A 22178-nucleotide genomic window follows, 5' to 3' on the forward strand; every position below is an offset into this window, starting at 1 on the left:
ATATTTGAAGTTTTTGTATATTGCTACAGTAGCAACTGTAACAGTCCAGAATCTTTCCAGTAAGTGATCCTTTGACCCATGTGACCTATAATCAAAGGAGAGAATCTTAGGTTTTCAGAAGGTAGCCACTGCAATATAGACACAGGGCATCTACTTCTGGTTTACTGTTTCCCCTTTGAAAGGGACAGGAAGAACTCTTTGGTAGTTTTATAATAAGATATTAAGGAAAAAGTGGATGGACAGTCTTAGTAGTTCTGAATAGGGCTCAACTACCAGTTAGGTTTTCTTGATGCAATATTCCTTGCACACTACATTTCGTCATGAACCCCCCCCCCCCAATGACTCCAGCATGATGTCCTTTGGCCATTGCTCTGCCCTTTCTTCCAGTTTCCCAGGCCTCAGAATGAGTGACAGAGGTTAAGTCACCTGCACCCTGGCTGGCTTGCTCCCCACAGTGGAACATGTCCACCCATTTCCTCCCTGGCCTTCAGGAAGACCCTACCTTTATAGTGTAGTGCTCCACCCTCCTGCCTGACCCCATCTCCTGCAGCCTCTTATAGGGGTGGGTGGGACTGTGTTGCCTGGCCTCCCTTTCCTGAGACTCCCACCTCTCACTGGGCAGCTGTGGATGCCAGAGGAGCCCCGCCCAGACAGCTCTTCTCACTCCTTGTTGCACCTGCCCTGAAGGGTGGGGGGGCAGTTTCTGCAAGGGCTCCCTGGAGGGGAAATCAGCTGCAGTCTCATGGCTGCATGTGTTGCCGCCCACCTTTTCCTCTTGCAGTGTTCAATCCCCATCTATTTCTTACGTTCGTCAGCTGGGAGCGGACCAGCTGATCAGCAGGGATGTCCAGCTTCCATTGGAATGGTGAGGTGTTCCCTTGCTCTCTTCATCTGCCTGCCACCCCAATGCTGTCTGGTCCACAGTGGGGCTTGGACAGTCTGGAGATCCTGGACACCTCATATTGTTAGTTAGAAAGCAACTTCTACTTCTTGTTACAGTTTTCACTGAAGTTACTATAAGCTGTATCAAACCTTGTATAGAAGTTACATGTTTGAACATTTGTCACCTTTGCTTCTGTTGATTGTGTACTGAACTCTTGGTATCTATGTACTTGTCTCGATCTAATCCTGAGTTGTTGAGTTACATGCTCTTGAATTCAACATAAATTAGTCTGGAGTAACTGCAATCTCCTGGCTCTACGTACTCAAAACTTCTGCTGCTGGGATAGCAAATAACAAAATTAGCATTATTTATTACAAGTATACTACAGATAACAAAGGTGGCCGGGTCATCACTGTCCACCTACTACATTCATTATGTTGTCCAGTCACAAGTTTCCCGAAGGCTTCCATATTCCCCTCCAATCACAGAGGGTCACTCCAGATGGCTCTTGCTAACTATGGTTAACAAACCAGAAGCCATCAATGGAAGCATGTGTTATCTTTCCCCTTAACTGTAGTAAAGCAAGTACTCTGCTAATGGCAGCTGAGTAACTGGGGTACTCTTTAAGAAAAGACTTGAAACAGACTTCAAACTACAGTTCCAAATCAGTAGGTTTAACCATGTTTAACACTAGCCACAACCAAGATAGGATTGTTGGCAGTGAACTTAAGGAGTGAAACACACCCACGGGACAAGGGTGGGAGGCAAACAGCTGAGTTATAAACTGGAGCCCATTTCGTCATGGTAAGCAACCAAGCTTGGTTCAGACAAAGCAAGGAAACCCTTTGCAGGCCTTTGTGAGGAACTCATTGGGGCCAGTCCTGACTAGGGTTACCAGCTCCAGGTAGGGAGATTCCTGGAGATTTTCTGATAGAGTCCATGGAAACCAGGCTTTGGGGAAGGGAGAGGCCTCAGTTGAATAGAATGCCATAAAGCCCACCTTCTAAAGCAGTTATTTTCTCCGGGGGGGGGGAGAGATCGATTGTCTGGAGTTCAGTCGTGATACCTGGTGATCTTCAGGCTTCACCTGGAGGTTGACTGCCCTAGGCGTAGCAGTCAGTGCTTCAAGGCAGGGTCTGCTAGATCCAGGTTCTTGTTGTAGAAGCTGAGTGGGTGATTTTGGACCACTCACAGACTTTCAGCCTTACCTACCTCACAGGGTAGTTGTGCAAGTCAAAAGGGGGAGAGGAGAATGATGTAAGCTGTTTTGGTCCCCATTGCAGAGAAAGAGTACTTTTCCTACTGGGAAACCATTGTTGCTAATTGCCAGGTGAGGGCTGGAGATCACTCAGAATTACAACTGCTCTCCAGATGGCAGAGATCAGTTCCCCTGGAGAAAATGGTGGAGTCTGTGGCAGTCAGGGCTTCAGAGCACGGAAGAGGCTGCAGGTGTGTGTGTGTGGGGGGAAATGGAAAGCTGAAGAGTGAGGGGGAAATAAAGGTATGCCGATGATTGGCAGGGAAGGAGGTAGGGTTGCCAACTCCAGGTGGAAAATTCTTGGAGATTTGAGGGATGGAACCTGGAGAGGGTGAGGTTTGAGGAGGGGTGGGTCCTCAGACAGGTACAGTGCCATAGACTCCACCCTCCCAACCAGCCATTCCCTCCTGGGGAACCACTGTTGCCAATCTCAGAAGAGGGGTGGAAATCACTTAGAATTATAACTGATCTCCAGGAGGGATGGGGGAGGAGATGGAAAGCTGGCATCAGAGGGGCAGATAATGGTAGGTTGATGCTTGGATGGGAAGGAGATAGGGTTGCCAACTCCAGGTTGGGAAATTCATGGAGATTTGAGGGGTGGAGCCTGGAGAGGGTGAGGTTTTTTGGGGGGGACCTCAGACAGGTACAATGCCATAGTCTCCACCCTCCAAACCAGCCAGTCCCTCCTGGGTAACAATTGTTGCCAATATCCAGGTGAGGGGGGGAGATCACTCAAAATTACAACTGCTCTTCAGGTAGCAGAGATCAGTTCCTCTGGAGAAAATGGTGGATTCTGTGTCATTGTACACTGCTGAGGTTGCCACAGCACATTGATGCCGAGTGCCCAAGGCCTTGGCACTCTCCCAGAGCCTCTTTCTAGACCTTGTTGTATTTATTTCCACAACAGACCTTATTCCTAGTTAATCTATAGAAGAGAATTTTCCAAAAGAAGGAATCTCTAACACAACTGTTTGTCTTAGTAGAACTGGCAAATATCCCCTGTGAAGGCATTTCAAGGTTAAAAAGCTAGCTCTTTGACCTTTATTTTGAAACAAACTGCAACCCATGTGTTTGCTGCAAAAAACAGTCCAAAACACCCAAGCCAACCATGGCTTGGGAAGCTGCATTCTGCACAAGCTGAAGATTCCAATTTACTCTCAACAGCCACCCTACAGACAGCATGTTAAAATCGATCAGTCTCAAGGTTACAGAAGTCTTGAAAAGTGAAAGAGATTTCAAATAACATGTAACTAGATTTCCGGAGTCACTATTGTGGCTCCAAAAGCAAACAAGTTGCACACTGAAAACATATAAGGCAGTCCTATTGTGGGCCCAGGGGCATGGGGGGTGCAGTTGAGGAATAAAAGGAGTCAGATAACCTTGTTTGGATAAAATAAAGGCCATAGCTTTTATTGATTACATAGCAGGAGCATTGGCATAGCATGAAGGCAGATCCAAAATCAGGTGATTTGCCTGCCACCCGATAACCCCACTCCCAGCCCATCTGCTGGAGGAGAAACCATGGAGTGGCAAACCCTGGGACCCATGTGGGTTCCAACCACAGAATGGTACCCTTGCCACCTGGTGGAGAGAGCCCCTCTGACCGCCCCTGAGCTGAGCATGCCACTGAATTGGCTCCACCAGTCCACCCTAAGACCCCTTAAGGGAGTCCCCAAACCAGGAGAGGTGAGCATGCAGGCACAGCCTCCCCCCAAAAAGATCTGACCCAGTGCTCTAACCATCACAAGAGGGTAGGTGGTTACCCACCCCCACACTCCTAAAAATGCTCCTACTCCTACAACCAACAAAGCAGCCTATCCCTTAAGCCATGTAGCCATGTGTCCATACTCTATTCAGATAAATGAACCCTATCAGCCCTATAAAGGGCAGCTGCCTGAAACTGATGTCAGGGTGGGCAATAAAACGTCCACCTAAAGACTCCACAAGCTGAGCCACTGTCTTGCATTTTCCTCCTCACCAAGTCCACCTTGCCCAGTGATACGTAAAACTTAATAAAAACCATTAAAGAAATTCAAAGTTATTTCAAGGAACTTAGATATAACACCACTGCATAATTCGACAATACAAAACACCAGGAACGTATTGTATATCCTGGCTTTAAAAGTGCATTAAAGAGGGATGTTATCAATATGTTGAAAGCAGTTAAAATGATCAACTTTGCTTTTTTCTAACAGAAATGGCTAATTGCCTAGCAATTTTCATTGTGATAGCTTGACAACTGCAAAACATTGTAGAATAATAAGTAATTTATGCTGAGGTAATGAGTGTAATATAACTAAAATCTGTGCTAATAGTGTAAAAAGGATATTCTAGCTATTTTTGTTACAAAAAACCTCAGTAATTTCCTTCATTTTCCCTAGAGCAAAATATTACTTTAAAATGAATACTAAAATGTTTGATACTAATTTCTGAAAATCAAAAATTACTATCTGTAAACAGAATGCAGTAACAAGTAAAATAAAGACAAAGCTTTTGAAAACAGGCTGTGCATACTTCATATTTTGAAGCAGCAGATGGTGAAAAGGCAATAGATACCAGTAGAATTTATAGGCCTTTCTGACTACTACACCAATTCAAAACAATATTCCTTTGTAGCCCTGGGTAGCTATATAAGATAATTATACTATGTACATTAAAACATAATATATAAATTAAACTTTAGTGCCATGTTTTGAACTGATGAATCTATGTATTATGACTGCAATTCAGTAGGGACCTGACAAAAGTTTATAAAATTATGAAAGATACATGCAGATTAGATAGAAAAAATATTTCTCCCTCATTCATAGATATTTATTAACAGCATGGGATATATACATTTAAAATAAATACAGTCCCTTCTTTATGCTGTTTGTGAGAAATCTGTTTCTTTAATCCTTATTCCCCATTAAATTACCATAGATTTAGAGTGGGAACAACATCTTGCAGCTCTCTTTTCAACTGCTGCGCAAGAATTTAGTTCTGCTACAGCTACAATCAAGTTACCATACTGGTTTCCAGTCTCAACAACCTACAGAGAAAAATTAATTGCCAGGTTAAAAATTAACAAAGCTCTGAGAGGTGATTGTATGCTCGCAGAAATATGAACAGCTTTCAGTGGTTGATTCCCTGACTTGCTCATCTAGTCACTTTAATAAACACTTAAGAAATAATGCCAATTGCTCAGTTAAAATCTATTGTTATTCTATTTTTCAAAGGGTAACCCCAGTAATTATAGACCTGTAAATTTGTTGTTGATTATAGGGAAACTTTATATGTAATATTTACTTATGCTTTTGAATCTCTATCTATAATAAATTGAGAGCAATCCGGATTTAGAAAGGGCAGATCGTAACTGCTATATTCTAAGCTTACTTGTACATATGTTAAAGGCCACAGCTGTGTCCTAAGTGGTTTTCATTCATTTCCAGGCTGTATTTGACAAGATATTACACAGAAAACGTTGGTTTAAACTCCAAAAGTACAACATAAATTCTAGGGTATTATTTTTACTTAGGACACTTCATCATAATACAACAACGTAAGTACATGGTAATTATTTTGTTCATCTTACTTCTAACGTTTTGTGTATGCATATGGCAGGGATGTGTGCTGGCTTCTCTGCCATTTAATCTGTATTTAACTGATGTAATCCACATTTTTAAAGCAGGGAATTTACATGCTTCTAAGCTGGATAATGAAAGAATGTCTACATTATTATGTGTAGATATATGATAGTTATTTTATCGACAAAGGTGGGATTAAAGAAAGGCTTGCAGGCATTATTTAGGTATTGTTCTAAAAGTTAAATGACTATAAATATTGATAAAACCAACATAATCTCCTTTGGAATGGACTCTCACCAATTTATTAACTGAGCAATAGGAAATTATAAGAACAAGTTCAGTCTTAAGGGTTATTTTTGATGACAAACTATGTTGGAAATTGCATGTGGAATCAACTGTAGCAAATGCCAAAAGGGAGACTGGAGCAATTTTAAAATTTATTTTTATGGTAGGTGCACAGTATATTCCTATGGCACTTCAATTATTTTCCACCAAGTTTTAACTCAGTTTTTATATGACACACTGGTCTGGGTATGAGTAATTGTTCCTTCTTTGAACTAATTCAATTTAAAAATCTAAGAACAGTTTTTAAAGTGACTAGATGTGTACTACCTTCCATGGCTCTTAAATTAGAAGCTGGTTCTATACTGCTTATAAATTTGGTGTGACTGACAGCCTTTAAATTTAGAATTTGACTTCTGTTTATTTATTATTTAAATAATTTTCTTTTTGGCCTAATGACTGATCCTTAAACTCAAACTTGCATATTCCACCTAATTGTAGACTTTGTCCCTGCTCTGATAATCTGCATCAATGGCTCATGTATTGTTGCATTGTAGATTTCATAGTCAAGCATGACTGGATTTACTGGAACCAGTTTTGGTTGATAAAAAAAAACTGGTTTCTGAGCAGGATTTCTATTGGCTGGGGTTGACCAAAGAATCTCTGTACAAGTAGCCAAGCTTCTGCCTTCTGCTATGACAATATGGGCTGAGGTAATGTCCTCTATATAATTCTCTCTGAATTGAATTATTAAATTCTCTTTCTATCATTGTCTGATGTACCAGGAGGAATGATATATGTAGCAATATGATTTTAGGCTATTAATTCATTAACACTGTTTATTTTGCTTCTCTGATATTTGTAGGCCATAATAAAGATTGACTTGACTTGTTCCTTTAATTCAGGCCAGTCAACTCCAGGACTTAGTGGTGGCAAGTACAGAGAAAATGCAGTTGTTGTTACTGCAGCTCCACACAGAGAAAGAACCTGACTTATTAAACTGTGCGCCTGGTTAAAACTAAGCTGCCTCCTTACTCTTATGCCTAAAATAGAATGCCTTCTATGATACAACACTTTTAACTTTGCCAGTTCAATTAGGACCAACTCCAGAGGAAGCCTTGCCAACCTCCAGGTGGAGCCTAGAAATTTCCCAGAATTACAACTACTCTCCAGACTACAGAGGTCCCTGCCATACGGCAGGAAAAGTGACGGGTGAACTGCGGCTAATCTGAGCCGCACCAAAGTTGAGACGGCTCGGCGGGATCCCACGGATCCCCCGCGCCGCGGCGCCGTAGCTCCCCCGCACAATCAGATGCCGGGGAGAAAGCGACGGTGGGAAGGGGAGGCTGGCGAACTGTGCACTTGCCGCAGCCCGTCAGCATGAACCACCTAGGTAGGTGGTTCTTTTTTGGTGCGGGGTTTTGGGCGGGAGGGACGGAAAGGGGACGGCTGGGCAACGATTCCCAGATGTTGCCGTGGGATCGCGCCCATTTGCCGCGCATCTGTTCCGTCCCTCTCCCGGCCCATTTCCTCGCGTGCGACCGGGGCCAGAGATTAGTTCCCACAGAGAAAATGGCTGCTTTGGAGGTTGGACTCTATGGCATTACATCCTACTGAGATCCTTCCCCGTCCCAAACTCTGTCCTCTCCAGGCTCCACTCCCAAGCCTCCAGGAATTCCCCAACACTGAGTTGGCAGCCCTGCATGTCACGTGTCACAATCTGCCATACTCAACCAAAACTGACTTTGTGACCTATCCAGTCCTATCTGGAGTGGCTGAAGGGAGTTTTCTAGCAGTCACAGCCTCTGTTGGTCTCAACTTCTCCATTGCTGTTAATGCATGAAGTTACTGCAATTCAGCCATGTGCAAGATGAAAACTGTGTCTGGAACAGAGGCAATACTTGCAGTGGGAAACTTACAGATTATCGGGGCCATGGCCAGCCTGTACCCACCAGTGAAGAGGGCAGAGGAAGACAAAGTATTCCATCTGCAACCTTCAGTAAGCCCCTTCAAATACAGCAGATAACTCAGGCAGCTACTGAGCTGTGGCCAGGATATTTTCTGTTATCTCCATGTTATCCCAGCTACAACTGCAGAAATAACATCCTGAGCTGCCCAGTCATAGATGACCAACTAAAACAACATTAAAAGGTACTCTCTCCTGCTTCTCTTCTGTTATCTAGCTTTATCATCAGCTGTAAGTGGAGAAAGGAAGAGAACATGAGAGAAAGGCTAAAATTTTAATATGTGGCTGGCCTGAAAGTGACAAGCTTCTCCCACTGCTGGAGTCAGAAGAGTGTGATCAGATGTTCCATGATTCAGAATGAGGAAGAGAGCCCCAACTGACATTTAAGGGAGAATGTCAGACATAATTTTTACAAGGGTTAGTTCTAGACTTCTGTTGAATTCATACAAACCAAACCTATCCATGTTTACTCAGGGTTGTCAGGTTCCCCCCTGGCCATTGGTAGGGGATTGGGGGAGGTAGGGTTGCCAGATCCAGGTTGGGAAACTCCTGGAGATTTGGGGATGGAGCCTGAGGAAGGCAAGGAGCTCAGTGGGGTACAGTGCCACAGAGTCCATCCTCCCAAGTATCCATTTTCTCCAGATTCTCCAGCTTTTCTGGAGATCAGTTGTAATTCTGGGGGATCCCCAGGTCCCACCTGGAGGCTGACATCCCTATCAGGGTATGTCCTACTGAATCACATGTAGTTTAATCCCAAGTGCATAGAACTGCAGCCCTAATCTTCCAAATTCTTTATCAACAATCACAAATGCTTTCTGTAAACACTGGAGAGCAGGCCAGTCCTCTGGGTATGGAAGCACCTTGGCAATTGAACATTTAAGTGCTCAGTACAGAGAATACAGTTCAACTGAAGGAGATCTGAAGGGATAAAGTTTGATAATCCTGTCAGATGAATGAAAAAAATCATGAGAGAACAAAAAAAAAAAAAACCCAAACCCAAAATGAAACAAAAGACTACTGTGAATCTAAGAAAGTAAACAACATTCTTAGATTATACCAGTTAATAAATATACTAGGTGATTTGATGATGAAATACTTTTATTGCTGATTTATTTGATTGCTATATTGTGTGTGTGTGTATGTGTGACAATATTATACACACACACACACACACACACACAGACACACACACACACACACACACACACACACACATATATATGCATACCACGTTAGCTGCTGCAGAAGGCTGGCATCCCGTCTATTTTGTTAAAATTTATCTGTCTTGTTGGGTCTTGACAGCCCTATCATGTCAACCCTCTGCAGCAGCACAGAGCTTTCCCAGCAAGGGGAAGAAAAAGTAGAGCCTATGCTTCCTGTGGGCATATTTAAGTATTTTAGATCCTAAGGGATGATTTGTTATTCCTGTCAGATCAAAGAAAGAGATAAGAAAGAAAACAAAAACTAAAAACTAAAATCCAGAAATGAGGGTAACGGGGAAAAACATCAAGGCCAAAACCATATAATGCCACTTAAAATGATTTAATTATGCTGGATATCAAATACCTTTAAATGAAATTAATATTGCATAGTCCATATGCTTTGCTAGCTGACAGAAAAAGCATCTTTTAAGGTTTAGGAGACGGTCATGGCAATCAACTGTCAACTGCTATTCATCTACTATTTTTTTTTCCAGTTGGCCATGTATGTTGCCAGTCAGGTGGTCAGGTCTTCTGACAGAAAACCATTTATAACAAGTAAATGAGAACATAATTCAGTAGGAAGTTCTCAAGCACAAGGTCTATGGAAACAAATGCAAACTGTTTAGGGGCATGATAATTTCAGTGGGGCTTGTGAAGGAGAAATTCTCGATCAATTATGCCATGGATTTATAATTATTAGATCCTGATTTTATGCAAACTAGTGCTCTGGCTTGAAAAAACTGAAGAACTCTCTTTTACTGAATCTGCAACACACCATATATTGAAATTATACACCGTAGATTTTAATACCTACAACTAACAGTGTAATCCTAAACAGACTTACACTCTTCTAAGCCCCTTGACTTCAATGCAGGTAAAAGGATACAGCTCTGCTTAGGACTGTACAGTGAATACAGAAAAAAGCCTAGGAGTAGTATACGAAAGAGCAATTGTCAAATATAATCCTTCACTAGCTTTTAAAAACATTACTACGGATAATCAGTCTGCATTTAACAAACAGAGATGAAGGTCTGGCAAATATTTGAAACAAGAACAAGTAAATAAAATAAACAGTGTACTGGAAATACTAACCTTGTAAGCATATACAAAGTCTGTTTTCAATGTGGAATCTGACAAATTTAATTACATTTGGGGAATCAAACCAACTATTGCGATTTAGCCATTTTAATCTTTAGTTGCGCTGGAGTGATAAACTATTATGGACACCACTGTGTTAAATTATTTTAGAGAAAACAGATGTCATGCGTTGTGGGGGTTTTTCCCCTAGGAAAAACAAGATTTGAGCGGTGTAGGAATAGGTGTGCCTTTTCTGAAAGTAATTTTGGATTATTATTATTTTTGCAAAACTGGCCACAATGTCTTGTAGCTCAATTTTTAAAAATGAATTTTTACAGAACAATTAACCAGACCACCAGAAAGAAAAGCCTCCATCCTCTTGTATATTGTATACTCTACAGGACTCTTCAGATCTTTGGAACATGCCTAGAAATTTCACCTGTGAATTAAAGAAACAATACAATGGCTCCAGATAATTCTGACAACGTCCAGCACAGGCCCGTTTCTATACGGAGACTGTACATTGTTTATGAAAGTGAATGAAATCTTCTAAATAGTTGCCTTGTAAAAAGGGGCCAGTTTTAGGATGTCTATAAGTATAAAACATGTAGAACCATTGGGTGTGGTGTGTGTGTTTTAGATGTCTTTGTTTTATGAATTAGCATTCTTAACACAAGGCATCTAAAGACAGCTGAACCAGTCCACAAGAACAGGTTTGGATTATGATGTACACCAACAGTAAAAGACAATTCCAAATAACATCTAGTGTCCAATATAACTGCTGTTTACATATTAAAAAGAGATACAGGCTTTGTACCAAGGATGTTCTGTCATGTTTCTCCACAGGAGAAGGCTGTCATGGTAAAGTTCATTATCAATTACTGCTTTACAAGAGCAAGACGAGTTAAGCTGTCATAATTTTCTCAGCTAGAGATCCTGTGCTGTCAAAGAATGTCAATTTTTAATCTGACACAAGGAAGAAAATTATCTGTTATTCTGACCTCTAATTTCTTGACATTTTAATGCCATAATTGCTGTGGTTAGTGCTGCAACCATGATTTCACCTGTCAAGCAAGAATGAATCAATATCCTTGAGCTGTTCATTAAATTTTCAGCTTTTACTTTATGATTTTTTTCTAGGTTTTTTTTTAAATAAAGGAAATCAGGACTGTTATAGGCATACCTGCATATATTATATCCTGAGACTACAGCTAGTAAAACTTCTATTTTGTTTTCATGTTTGACAATAGTTGAGCTTCCCCCCCAACTGTGGCCTAATCGTATTGCACGTGAATAAAGTTTTGATATATGCAGAATATTATCCAGCACTGTCTTCCACCAGAAGAAGTTTTTTTTGTACTGACTGGCATTCCGTCAATGATCCCTCCTTTCTGCCTTGTGGTTTAATTCACTGTCATTTTTATATATGCATTTTAGCTCCATTTTAGTTGGTTTTATGATATATTTTATTGGTTTTATGAGGTGTTTCAATTGTTTGTAATGATGAATTTTATATGTTTTAATTGGTGTATTTTATTATGCTGTTTTGTTAGATGTCTCGGTGGACCTGATCAGGCAGAAAGGTGGAATATAAACATAAATAACATGGCACTATTTACAGTGCCAGCCTAATCAATTCTACTCAGAATCTTACTTAAGTCTATTCAGTGGGGTTTACTCCAAGGAAAGTATCCTTAGGATTGCATTGTTACATATATAGGAAGGCATAAGGGCTCTTTTTGTAGCAGGTACTTATTTGCATATTAAGCGACACACCCCTAATGTAGCCAATCCTCCAAGAGCTTACAGTAGCTCCTGTAAGAAGAGCTCTGTAAGCTCTTGGAGGATTGGCTACATTAGGGGTGTGTGGCCTAATATGCAAAGGAGTTCCTGCTACAAAAAGAGCCCATCATCTTCCAAAATGAATAATCAGTTGTTCTTCTGACCTTGTATATATGACACAATAATTTCTTTTGTTCTCGGCTTCCTGATATTGTACCATCAACAGGTGGTACAAATAACCTGTGCAGGTACCAGGAAACAAACTGTAGCCTTAACTGTAGAGATTTAGAACTGGGAAAAGCAGATTTAGACTAGTGATAGCAGCAATGCTAGTAATGATTTTCTTTTCGCTATTAATAACAAAAACAACAGTCAAAATTATCCAAAAGAAACAATTTGGGCCTTTGTCAGGTTTCCCTGCCCTATGGAAATGCACAAGACTCAAAGATGAACACCAGCTGGGTCAGGAGGAAATTTAAAAACAGTCATAAATAGAAATATTAACAATACTAATATTTGCATTTGTGTCTATGGTTATTTAAAACATAGTCTGTGGCTATATTTATTTGAGATTTTTACCATGGCACTTTCGAAGAAGCAAGCTGTTCTTCAACAGCTTGTTTCTTTGGCAGTGAGTGAGACCTACTTCACTGAAAATATCAAAGGAATTTCCAGCTGTACACAAGATTCTCCCCTGTGACTGCATATACTTTCTTCAATTTGTGGCCACATATGATGAATAATAATATTGCATATGTGAACTGTTGGGATTTATGTGTAACAAAGACATAGAGGTGTAAGCAGATATCATGCTAGCATTGTAATGTCTCCTTTTAACTACAGTATCAAGAGTAAAATTTTATTCGATTTTCTGCAACTCATGAAGCAATTATTTTAATTAGAAAAAATAAAAAAACTAGCTCTAATGGATAGGTATTTTTATCATATCTCTTTATGCAATTAACAGGGAGAGAGATTTTGGATTTTTCAGTGGCTTTTTGGCTTCAACTGGCAGTAAAAACAGTGTTTTATCATCATGGTGCCTAGAGCAAGCTTATTTCCACATGCAAGGAAACAGGTAAAAATACTACACGAAAACGAGACACCAAAAATTCTCTCTATGTCTCTACAAAATATTCTATGCAACTAACTATGAATCCTCCAATTCTGCATGGGGAGGGATTTCCTAGCATTGCACGATGCATAAAACCATATAAACAGTACAACCTTTATAAACATTCACATAGCTTAAAGCCTATATTTTTGGAGACTGCCGTCTAGAAGTTTCCAGCTTCCAAGGTTTAAGAGAAAAATGCCAAAAGTATTCCACTTTTGACAATGTATAAATTATTGCTTGTTTTGCATACAACAGATGGCAGATATCAGTGGGGAATGGAAGCTTGTGTATGTGGCTTTGCTACAGCAACACTCGTCTAGCAGCTGTTGCATCTTTACACTTTTCATCCAAATTGAATCATTTTCCAGAATGCTTTAATACTGATAGAAGTAATCTTTTACAAATTATTTTACTAAGGAGAGTTGACAAGACTGGAGATAGCGCATGGAGGAATAGTCTTCATAGTGTATAAACTTAATACGGGGGAGAACCTTATATAAAGCAAAACTCAAATCCTAACATGAAAGACTCTCCCTTTTTATTTTGGGGTTCTTGTTCGGCTGTTTTGCTTTTTTGAACATTTTATGGTAGTAAGAAAAGCTCAAATCTCATTTAATAAATAATGTTCTATTGTTATCCCAGGAACTTAGGAAGGTCCTTCAGGTGCCACAAAGAACTGATCCTAGCTGCTTGTGAAGAAATAGAACAGGTTTATTTACATTTAATACACAGGGTTGCCAGGTTTCCCACTATGGTACAAGACCTTTTGTGGGCGACCCTCTCTTCCCACTGCTGTTCCTTTGGGCACTGAGAGAAATTGTTTTAATTGCCAGCACATACAGCATGACATGCCACACTGCAAGTGATGCCTATGTACCTGCCCCATCTCCTGTCATGTGCCGGCCATTGGTTGGCAACCCTAATAATACAACTGGAGCTTAGAGACCCTAACTGCAACCACTCCAGCAACCATCTTTATCACAACACCACAGCTTCTTCTTCCCAGACCCCACCAGGAGGCAGAGAGCCACTCTTCTACCGTTAACTCTTCCTTAATTGTATCATCTTGTGTAACTCTTTACCACATATAAATCATACAGGTGCGCGCACACACACGCAAAACTGTAAGGAATCACAGGGTGACAACAGTTAGGAAATTTTTCAATAGAACTGCTGAACCTTGGGGTAGATGAGTAGTTTCCATCACATCCAATGTAGAATGCAGAAATCTAGTGCGAGAGCACAAGTTCCAGCACTCTAATTCCCCCTGACGAAGCCTGCATGGGCAAAATGCATAGGGACCTTGTACAATAATAAATCAGTCAACCATCACCTGGCATCTTCCCCTTTTTGTTCTCGTCTGCACTAGTGGTGGCAGGAAATGTAGTGCCAATGCTGAGAATCTGCAAATCATAGCTTTTGTTCTGCCAGCAGGGAGCTCTGCTGTCTGTGGGAGCAATTTTCTTGATTTACCTTCCTTACTGTAGTCCCCATATTGGGCCTTATCTTGCCTTGACATCCACCATAACAGAAGGCCACAGAAGGCTGCTGAAGTAAGGATATGGTGGCAAATTGCAATAGTTTCTAACCCAAACCTCTGGAATGCAGAAACTCTTACCTTGCTTGTGAATGGCCCCCTTTCACCGCCTTAGTGAAAAGCACTGGACCATGAACTTTAGTATTACAGGGAATTATATATACACATAGGAAGAAACCTCACTCTTCTCATTTGTTTTAATTATGTGATTGTCTGCTTATGTTGCATGTTTTAATCTCACATAATGATGTGTTAAAATATACCAGGGAATAAAAAACACAGGCCAGGATCCAAAGAATTATTTCAGGCATGTCTAAGGGAGTTTGTACACTTTCCGTGCACATTTCTCAAGTGTTTTTTTTCCTGTGGCAGTATAGATCTCCATCCTCTATTACAAATTATTTTGAAACTCTTCTCAGTGTTCTAAGTGGTATGCCATGAGGCAAGGGGGGTTGCTGCTCAAGAAAAACAAATCCAAAACCCTTCTGGCCATAAAGAAACATTTCCATTGTGGTTTGGATCTTGGTCAATAGTGCATTGCGTATACACTAGTGTATTGCAACTTAAAGTAAATGATTCCTATTGACCAAATGCCTGTTCTGCATCTACATATTTTGGCAGAGTTGCCCTTTGTTGTGAAGAATAACAAGAGTTTCAAAAGTCAGAATATACATGAAGACTATGATTCATTAAGGACTGTAAGATTTACATTTTGTAAGACATTCTTTCTTAGAAAGCCTAGACAACACCTACCTCCCTGAGCACTGGATCAGTGATACTGTCAAGGTTAACCGAACCTTCATATGTCAGGTAGTGAAATACATTAAGAGCCCGCACGGCTTCTGGTCCTCGTTGCTTGTAGCCAAATATGAGGTCAATCCACTGGTGAAGCTGACAGGACACAAACTCGCTTTCTAGAGCCTAGAAATGAAATCGAGAGTCATGAATTAATTTCATCTCAAATTTCTATGTTAATGTTTTCATTGCTTTTTTGTAACTTTTTTTTAAAACAAAGCAGAGAACATAATGTTAAGGTATTAACATTCTTCTGGAGTCTTATAATATAGATCATGACTTTTACAACCCCCCAAATGTATTTGGGAAAATATTTTAAAAGAAGCCTTGGTCTATTTTACCACAAGATACTGCAATCATGGCTTGTTTAATCATCGATCTGAAAATACTGAATATTACTCCTATCCAGTAGCCATTAGGTTTCCATCTATTCTAGCTGATGCACATTCAAAAATGGGAAAAAATGGATTTAGAATTATGGAATGTCTCTATAAGATGGGGGGATGACAATTTCCCCTCTAATGGTGCAATCCTATGCAGAGTTATTACAAGCTAAACTCATTGAAATCAGTGGGGTTAGTCTGGAGTAACTTTGCACAGGATTGTACTATAACAGACCCCTCAGGTCAGCAGGCTTGGAAGAATGTACCTCTCCTTTGGATTGCTCTGTCAATCAATTTATTTCTTTAACTAATTTCTATCTGGTATATTTTTACAATTAAAATAAAAGCTAAAACATATTGCTGAAGTATGTGGCTCCTTACCTTCCCATCCCATGTAGTCCCTTGATTGCAGCCATGGATATGTTATAGCTGTGCATGTAATTTATATGAGAATATTTGTACAAAACAGTCCATTGAATCAATAAGATCAAATAAATTTAAAACTCAGTATATTGGATAGCTCCTGGCGGGAGCTGGTCCATGGGGTCGCGAAGAGTCGGACTCGACTGTGCGACTGAACAACAACAACATATTGGATAGTTATGTAAGATTGCTGCTTTTTAATTTATGTAACGAATTTATATGCAGCCTCTCAAAGGAATTCACAAGTAAAGATAATACAATAAAACCAGTAATATGAATTATCAATATTAGAAAGGAGAGATCACCATAAAAACAGCACAAAACAGTAACTGAGCAGCCTACAAAGTATCCACCAAACTGACCTCTAGCTAAAAGCATACCATAAAACAGGTAAACAAAGGTGAAACCTCTTTTATTCCTGGATCACGTTTTGTTTTTTTAAAATTGGATTGTTACATACTGTCTTTCTAAACTTAAAGAAGGGGATTCAGATTGGTTGCATATGTAAAGAAAACACTACTCTATTATACAGACAATCTTTAAACTTTTATATAGAATTTTAAGCAGCTTTGCCAATATTATCTAGTTATAAATATCACAACAGAGAAGTCTAGGTGGATGGTAGACAACCAAGATTTTGAACTCTTATGTTTTATTCCTGTCTCAGCCTTTTTGTTCAATATTTCAAGCATTTTATTAACTACTCTATACATAGAACATGAACCCACTTGAGGCTTCAGATGGAAATTATTTAGAATGCAAGAATAAAACTGTCTCAGGTCCAGCTTATTTGTAAAAAAAAATACAGCTCTGAGTGTGTCAAAAATCTGGGAAGTTTTGAAAATAATACTACCAATGAAAGACCTGTAAAGAAAAGTAGATAGTTAAAACAATCTGCTTCCCTATAAGAAAATTACAATCAACTCAGTTTTCTGAATGCATTAAAATAGTTTCCTAGAATATATAAAGCAAATATCAGACTAACAATATTAGATTTAATAACTAGAATCCAGATTCTCAGAAGTATTATTTTTGCAGCTTGGCTGCTATGTTATGAACAAGTACCATTTGATTTTGCTTAGATCTATTGCTGTCCAACCTCTAACGGATTCCATTGTCATTGATTTGAAGCATGTACATATAGACATCTGTTTTACAGTTTCTTCTGCTTTTGACATTTTAAAAAGAGGACTGACAAAATATTTATCACTACATTGTGCTCTACCTTTGGCCGCCCTTCAAGACGACATGGATACTACAATGGGTCAGAATGTGGCAGCTGATCATTGTCAGGAGCTGGCCAATGGAAAAGCATCTCACCAATTAAAAAAAGTTACACCGGCTGCCAGTTTCTTTGCATTCAACTCAGTGAACTGATTATGACCTTTATATTAATAACTGTAATAAAATGGATTCGCTTCATTTAATTATTTGATAATATCCAAATGATTTTTTTCCTTCTAGGTCAAGTGTAATTCTAAAGATCAAGTGTGGAATTTCAAAATATCTGCAATGAACAATCTTTAAATTATGTTCTTGCATCATAATTCCACATTCTATGACCTTTGAGGATTAGTTAAAATGGGCTTGGCACTGAAGACTTAGAAATGGACTACAGAAATCTGGAGTTCGGGGGATACTATGCTGTGAACTTCATATACCACTGATGTCCTAGTGGATTTGTGTCTTCTGACAATAATCATATTGTATCTTATCATCATGAACTTAAAATTAAGCAAACTCCGAAGCACAACTGAAGACAGGAGGGCCTGGCATGATGTGGTCCATGGGGTCGTGAAGAGTTGGACTCGACTGTGCGACTGAACAACAACAACAACAAATCTTATCATCATACACTGTGGCCCCAATCTGCAGATACCTATATCCACAGATTGGGGTCACATTAACAGAAGGGAGATTTTTCTCCAAGTTTGGGAAAAACCCAGTTTGCACAAAAATCGTAAATCTTCCAAAAAGAGGGGGGGCTTTAAAAACCCCAAACACACTACTGCTGCAGTGGGAGACGGAAAGAGAACCAGGAGCCACCTCCCCTGCACACAGAGGAGAGCAGCAGCCTCAATCTTGGCATAGAAGGGAAGAGCTGGGGAGGGCACATCAGGTGGCAGCACTGCAGGCTGTGTGAAAAGAAGCTTCCTTGCCCTCTTGTCCACCTCCAATGGCATCTGTTCAGCTGCCCTCTCTGACTCTCCCCTTGGCGGTTGAGTGCCTAGATTGAGACAATGGCACTGCAGGTGGGCAGCTTGGCAAGGAGGAGTGAAAGAGTTTACTTGGAAACAAACTCGGTGGAGAAAAACAGGCCCTTCTCCCAAGCAGAGAAAAGGCTGCTTTCATACACTTGGCATGTACCTCTAGGAATGTCAGGAGGTGCCACAGGAGGTGGTGGCAGCTACAAGCATGGACAGCTTCAAGAGGGAATTGGATGAAAATATGGAGCAGAGGACCATCAGTGGCTATTAGTCCCAAGGTATAGATAGGAACTCTCAGTCTGGGGCAAATGATGCTCTGTATTCTTGGTGCTGGGGGGGGGGCAGTGGAAGGGTTCTAGTGTCCTGGCCCCACTGGTGGACCTCCTGATGGCACCTAGTATTTTTGGCCATTGTGTGACAGAGTGTTAGACTGGATGGGCCCACTGGCCTGATCCAACATTGGCTTCTCTTATGTTGTTATGTTCTTAATGTCAAGCCTGAAGGTGGAGGATGTGTGTTTGCAAAACCCAAGTGAAAGACAGCATCGGTGGAGGGCAGGATTGGTGGCTGCTGCCTATGGGATTACTTGGTAATGTGTGAAGAAGCATCAAGCCAAGCTGACTTTACCATGGAACAGTATGTCTGTAGGACTTGGAATAGAATGTCTGTAGGACTTGGAATAGAATGGCATTCCTCACATGTTCATGGGCATGATTCTTAAGAAGCCCCAGCACAACTCCCTGTCCTCCTCCCACAGTCACTGCTGCTGCCCCTTGCGGTCCCTGCTTGTATATTTTAATTCTCAGTCCAGCCAAATCTGAGGATACAAATCTGGAGGTTGGAGCTATGAATGGGCAAGACATATTTTTCTACAAATCTGAAAAATTCCACAGGTTTGCAGAAAAATTTGAATTCTTAAAAAGGGGGAGGGACTAAACATCTAAAAAATGATAAAAGGAGCACCCGTAGCTTTAAGAAATGGATGCCCTCAGTGTTTCCAATAGAGGAGGAAAAACAGCAAAAAAAGCAATGACAGAATCTCTGCAGTAGAAACTGAAGGTGGGGGGCATTTTTGCAAGCCCAGCAGAACCAGTGCCACTGTGGCAATGCAAACCCAACAAGACTAAGGTCAAATCAGAAAATCTCTGCAGTAGAAACTGGAGGTGGTAGAGCATTTTTACAAGCCCAACTGAACCAGTACAATGTACTAGTGCCCAGCAGAACCCAGTGCCGTTGTGGCAATGCCAGCTCAACAGGACTGTATAGCACAGAATCACACGCCAAGCAGAGGGTTGCAAGCCCAGCAGAACCAGTACAATGTACTAGTGCCCAACAGAACCCAGTGCCAATGTGACAATTCCAGCTCAATCATAATCTAAGCAAGGGGGGCATTTTTGCATGCCCAGTAGAACCAGTACAATGTACAGAGTGCCCAGAAGTATCAGTGCAATCACAGAGTGCCCAGCAGAACTCAGTGGTACTGGCATTGCAAGCTTAAAAGGACTGATCTCAGAGCACAGAAATCAGAGTCACAAATCCAAGCGGGAGGGGCAGTTTGCAAGTTCTGTGCAAGAAAATGGGAAGTGAAAATGAAGGAAGGGGGCAAAAGGGGGAACCCCTCTTGAAACTGACATGATTAGTTTGAAACTGACAACAGTATTTCCAAGGCTGGAGAAATCCACCCTCCCTGTTGCTTTGAAGTTTGGTAAACATTTTGTTTAAGTGGAGACTGTATGTCTGGAAATGTATCCATTCATGAACTGGCACAATCTTCCATGAACTGCTTGAAAGTTCATGCTGGTTGACCAGCCACAAACCACAAACCAGCCAAAATTTGTCATGAACTTTAGTTCATGAGACAATTTGTGCCCATCTTTGATAAATATAGCTGAAGATGGGAAGCAGATAAAAGGTAGGTTGGTTAATGGCTGAGAAGAAAAAATTGGACAGGAAAGGGGTTGTTGAGGCAGGGGTTGCCACTGAGTCCTCCCTCAAAGGCCAAAGTAGCCCTGGAAAGGGCCTTGCCCCCTCCCCTATCTTTTACTGACAGAAACTGAGCCTGGAATGCTGGGGAAACTATTGTAGTTCCCTAACAATGGCCACAGAGGGCATCTCTTTCTTAATGATAGAGGCATTACTGTTCTAATTTAGTTTTTTTTTAACCCACCAATGTAATTTTTTTTTACATTACAGATTTTTCCATTGGACATGCTGTTGGGCCCACTGCGGCTTCCACTATCCACTCCCAACTAGCAGTGATGCTGCTGGGCCTGCTACAGCTCCCAGCCATCACCACCCACCATCAGCCATGCTCCAGGCCCACTGTGGCTACCAGCCACCCTCCCACCAACAGTGATTCTGCTGGGCTCCCAGACAGTCCCCCACCATTGGCAACTGTGCCAGGCCTGCTGAAAGAGCAGGCAGTCAGTGTGTTGTCTGCCCCATGAGCAGAAAACACTTTGTGTTCCAGTGGGATTTAACCCCCCCCCCTTTTTATTGTTTCAGATTTTCCTCCAAACCTGGAGGCGGTCTCCCAAGTTTGCAGAATTATCTGGTTTATGTCAGTGTGGCCAAGATCCACAGATTTATGTATCTGCAGATTAGGCCCCACTTGACTATTAGAAAATAAAATAACAGTACGTTAACAAGAAGATATTTTCTAAATCTGAAAAATTATTTACACAATATATTTATCTCAGTAGTATAATTTATAATGTACTGCAGTATTTACTAATTAGCATATTTACTAATGGAAATATGATTATAGTTCATTTTGGACTATGGGAGAACAGATCTTCAAATTACAGAATGCCTTACTGTGTAGGCTGTGCTACAGTGTTTCACACTATAGTTTCTTGTCTCAATTTAACAGACCAGGTTTGTAGGCTGAATGTGTTCTATTTCTGGCTCTCAGGACCATCACAGGTCTACTGGGATCAAAAAGCTCAGTAAGACTATGAAGTCACATCTGTGGAAGTCTTCCCCTCCCCATTTTTTCTGTAAAGTGGTAGATTATGATTGATGAACCCAGCATTAGGGTAATGTTAGCAGGGACACTTATGGCTTCTGTCCTCTGTGACATCACTGAGGTCAGACCCTAATCATGTTAGCATTGAACACAATGCTTTATTAATGTTTCATGGGTATGTCAGTAGTAATCAGTCTACCTAGCTATGGATAAATTAAAGTAGGCCAACAAACACTGATGTATAAATTGAATGCTCTTAAAACCTATTGAAACATCTTCTAAAAGTTATCTGATTTAATCCCTTCCCAAGGCTTTCTAATTAGACCAATTTTTGCAGGAATTTCATTCAATAAAAAGTTATGTCTCAGAACATGCATTTCTAAAACACAAAAATATCTGCCCATCTATTTAGCTGACAGCAATGTGTCAATGTTTCAAATACCTGGTTAATCCTAAATTAGATGGGGGTCATTTATCATACAGTGATTAAAGTGTTTCTGCTATCTATAAAAACCCCATGAATGTATAAACAGGTTGCAGGTAAAAGATTTATTATGTACTGGGATACACATCATTAATTTATGGAGAGTTGTACTGAGTCAGTAATTGCATCACTTGCTATTCGTCACATACAGTCTGAGAAATCACAAAGGTTCCCTATGAAGACTCTAGGCCTGTTATCAAGGTTTCATCTCCAAATCCAAATGCAATTTGGTTGCAACTGCACTGTAG

The 22178-nt window shown here is 40.6% G+C and overlaps 1 protein-coding gene across 1 annotated transcript in view; it reads right to left on the reverse strand.

The window, feature by feature from the left end:
- The window catches only part of LOC107126110 (neurobeachin-like), a 600691-nt gene that overhangs the window by 70984 nt on the left and 507529 nt on the right, over window positions 1-22178 (reverse strand). Inside the window, 1 exon segment of the mRNA XM_015429619.1 lies at window positions 15424-15591. Coding sequence (XP_015285105.1) covers window positions 15424-15591 — 168 coding nt within the window.

The sequence above is a fragment of the Gekko japonicus genome, unplaced genomic scaffold (genome assembly GCF_001447785.1).
Source record: "Gekko japonicus isolate JY-2015 unplaced genomic scaffold, Gekko_japonicus_V1.1 scaffold429, whole genome shotgun sequence".
Lineage (NCBI taxonomy): Eukaryota > Metazoa > Chordata > Lepidosauria > Squamata > Gekkonidae > Gekko > Gekko japonicus.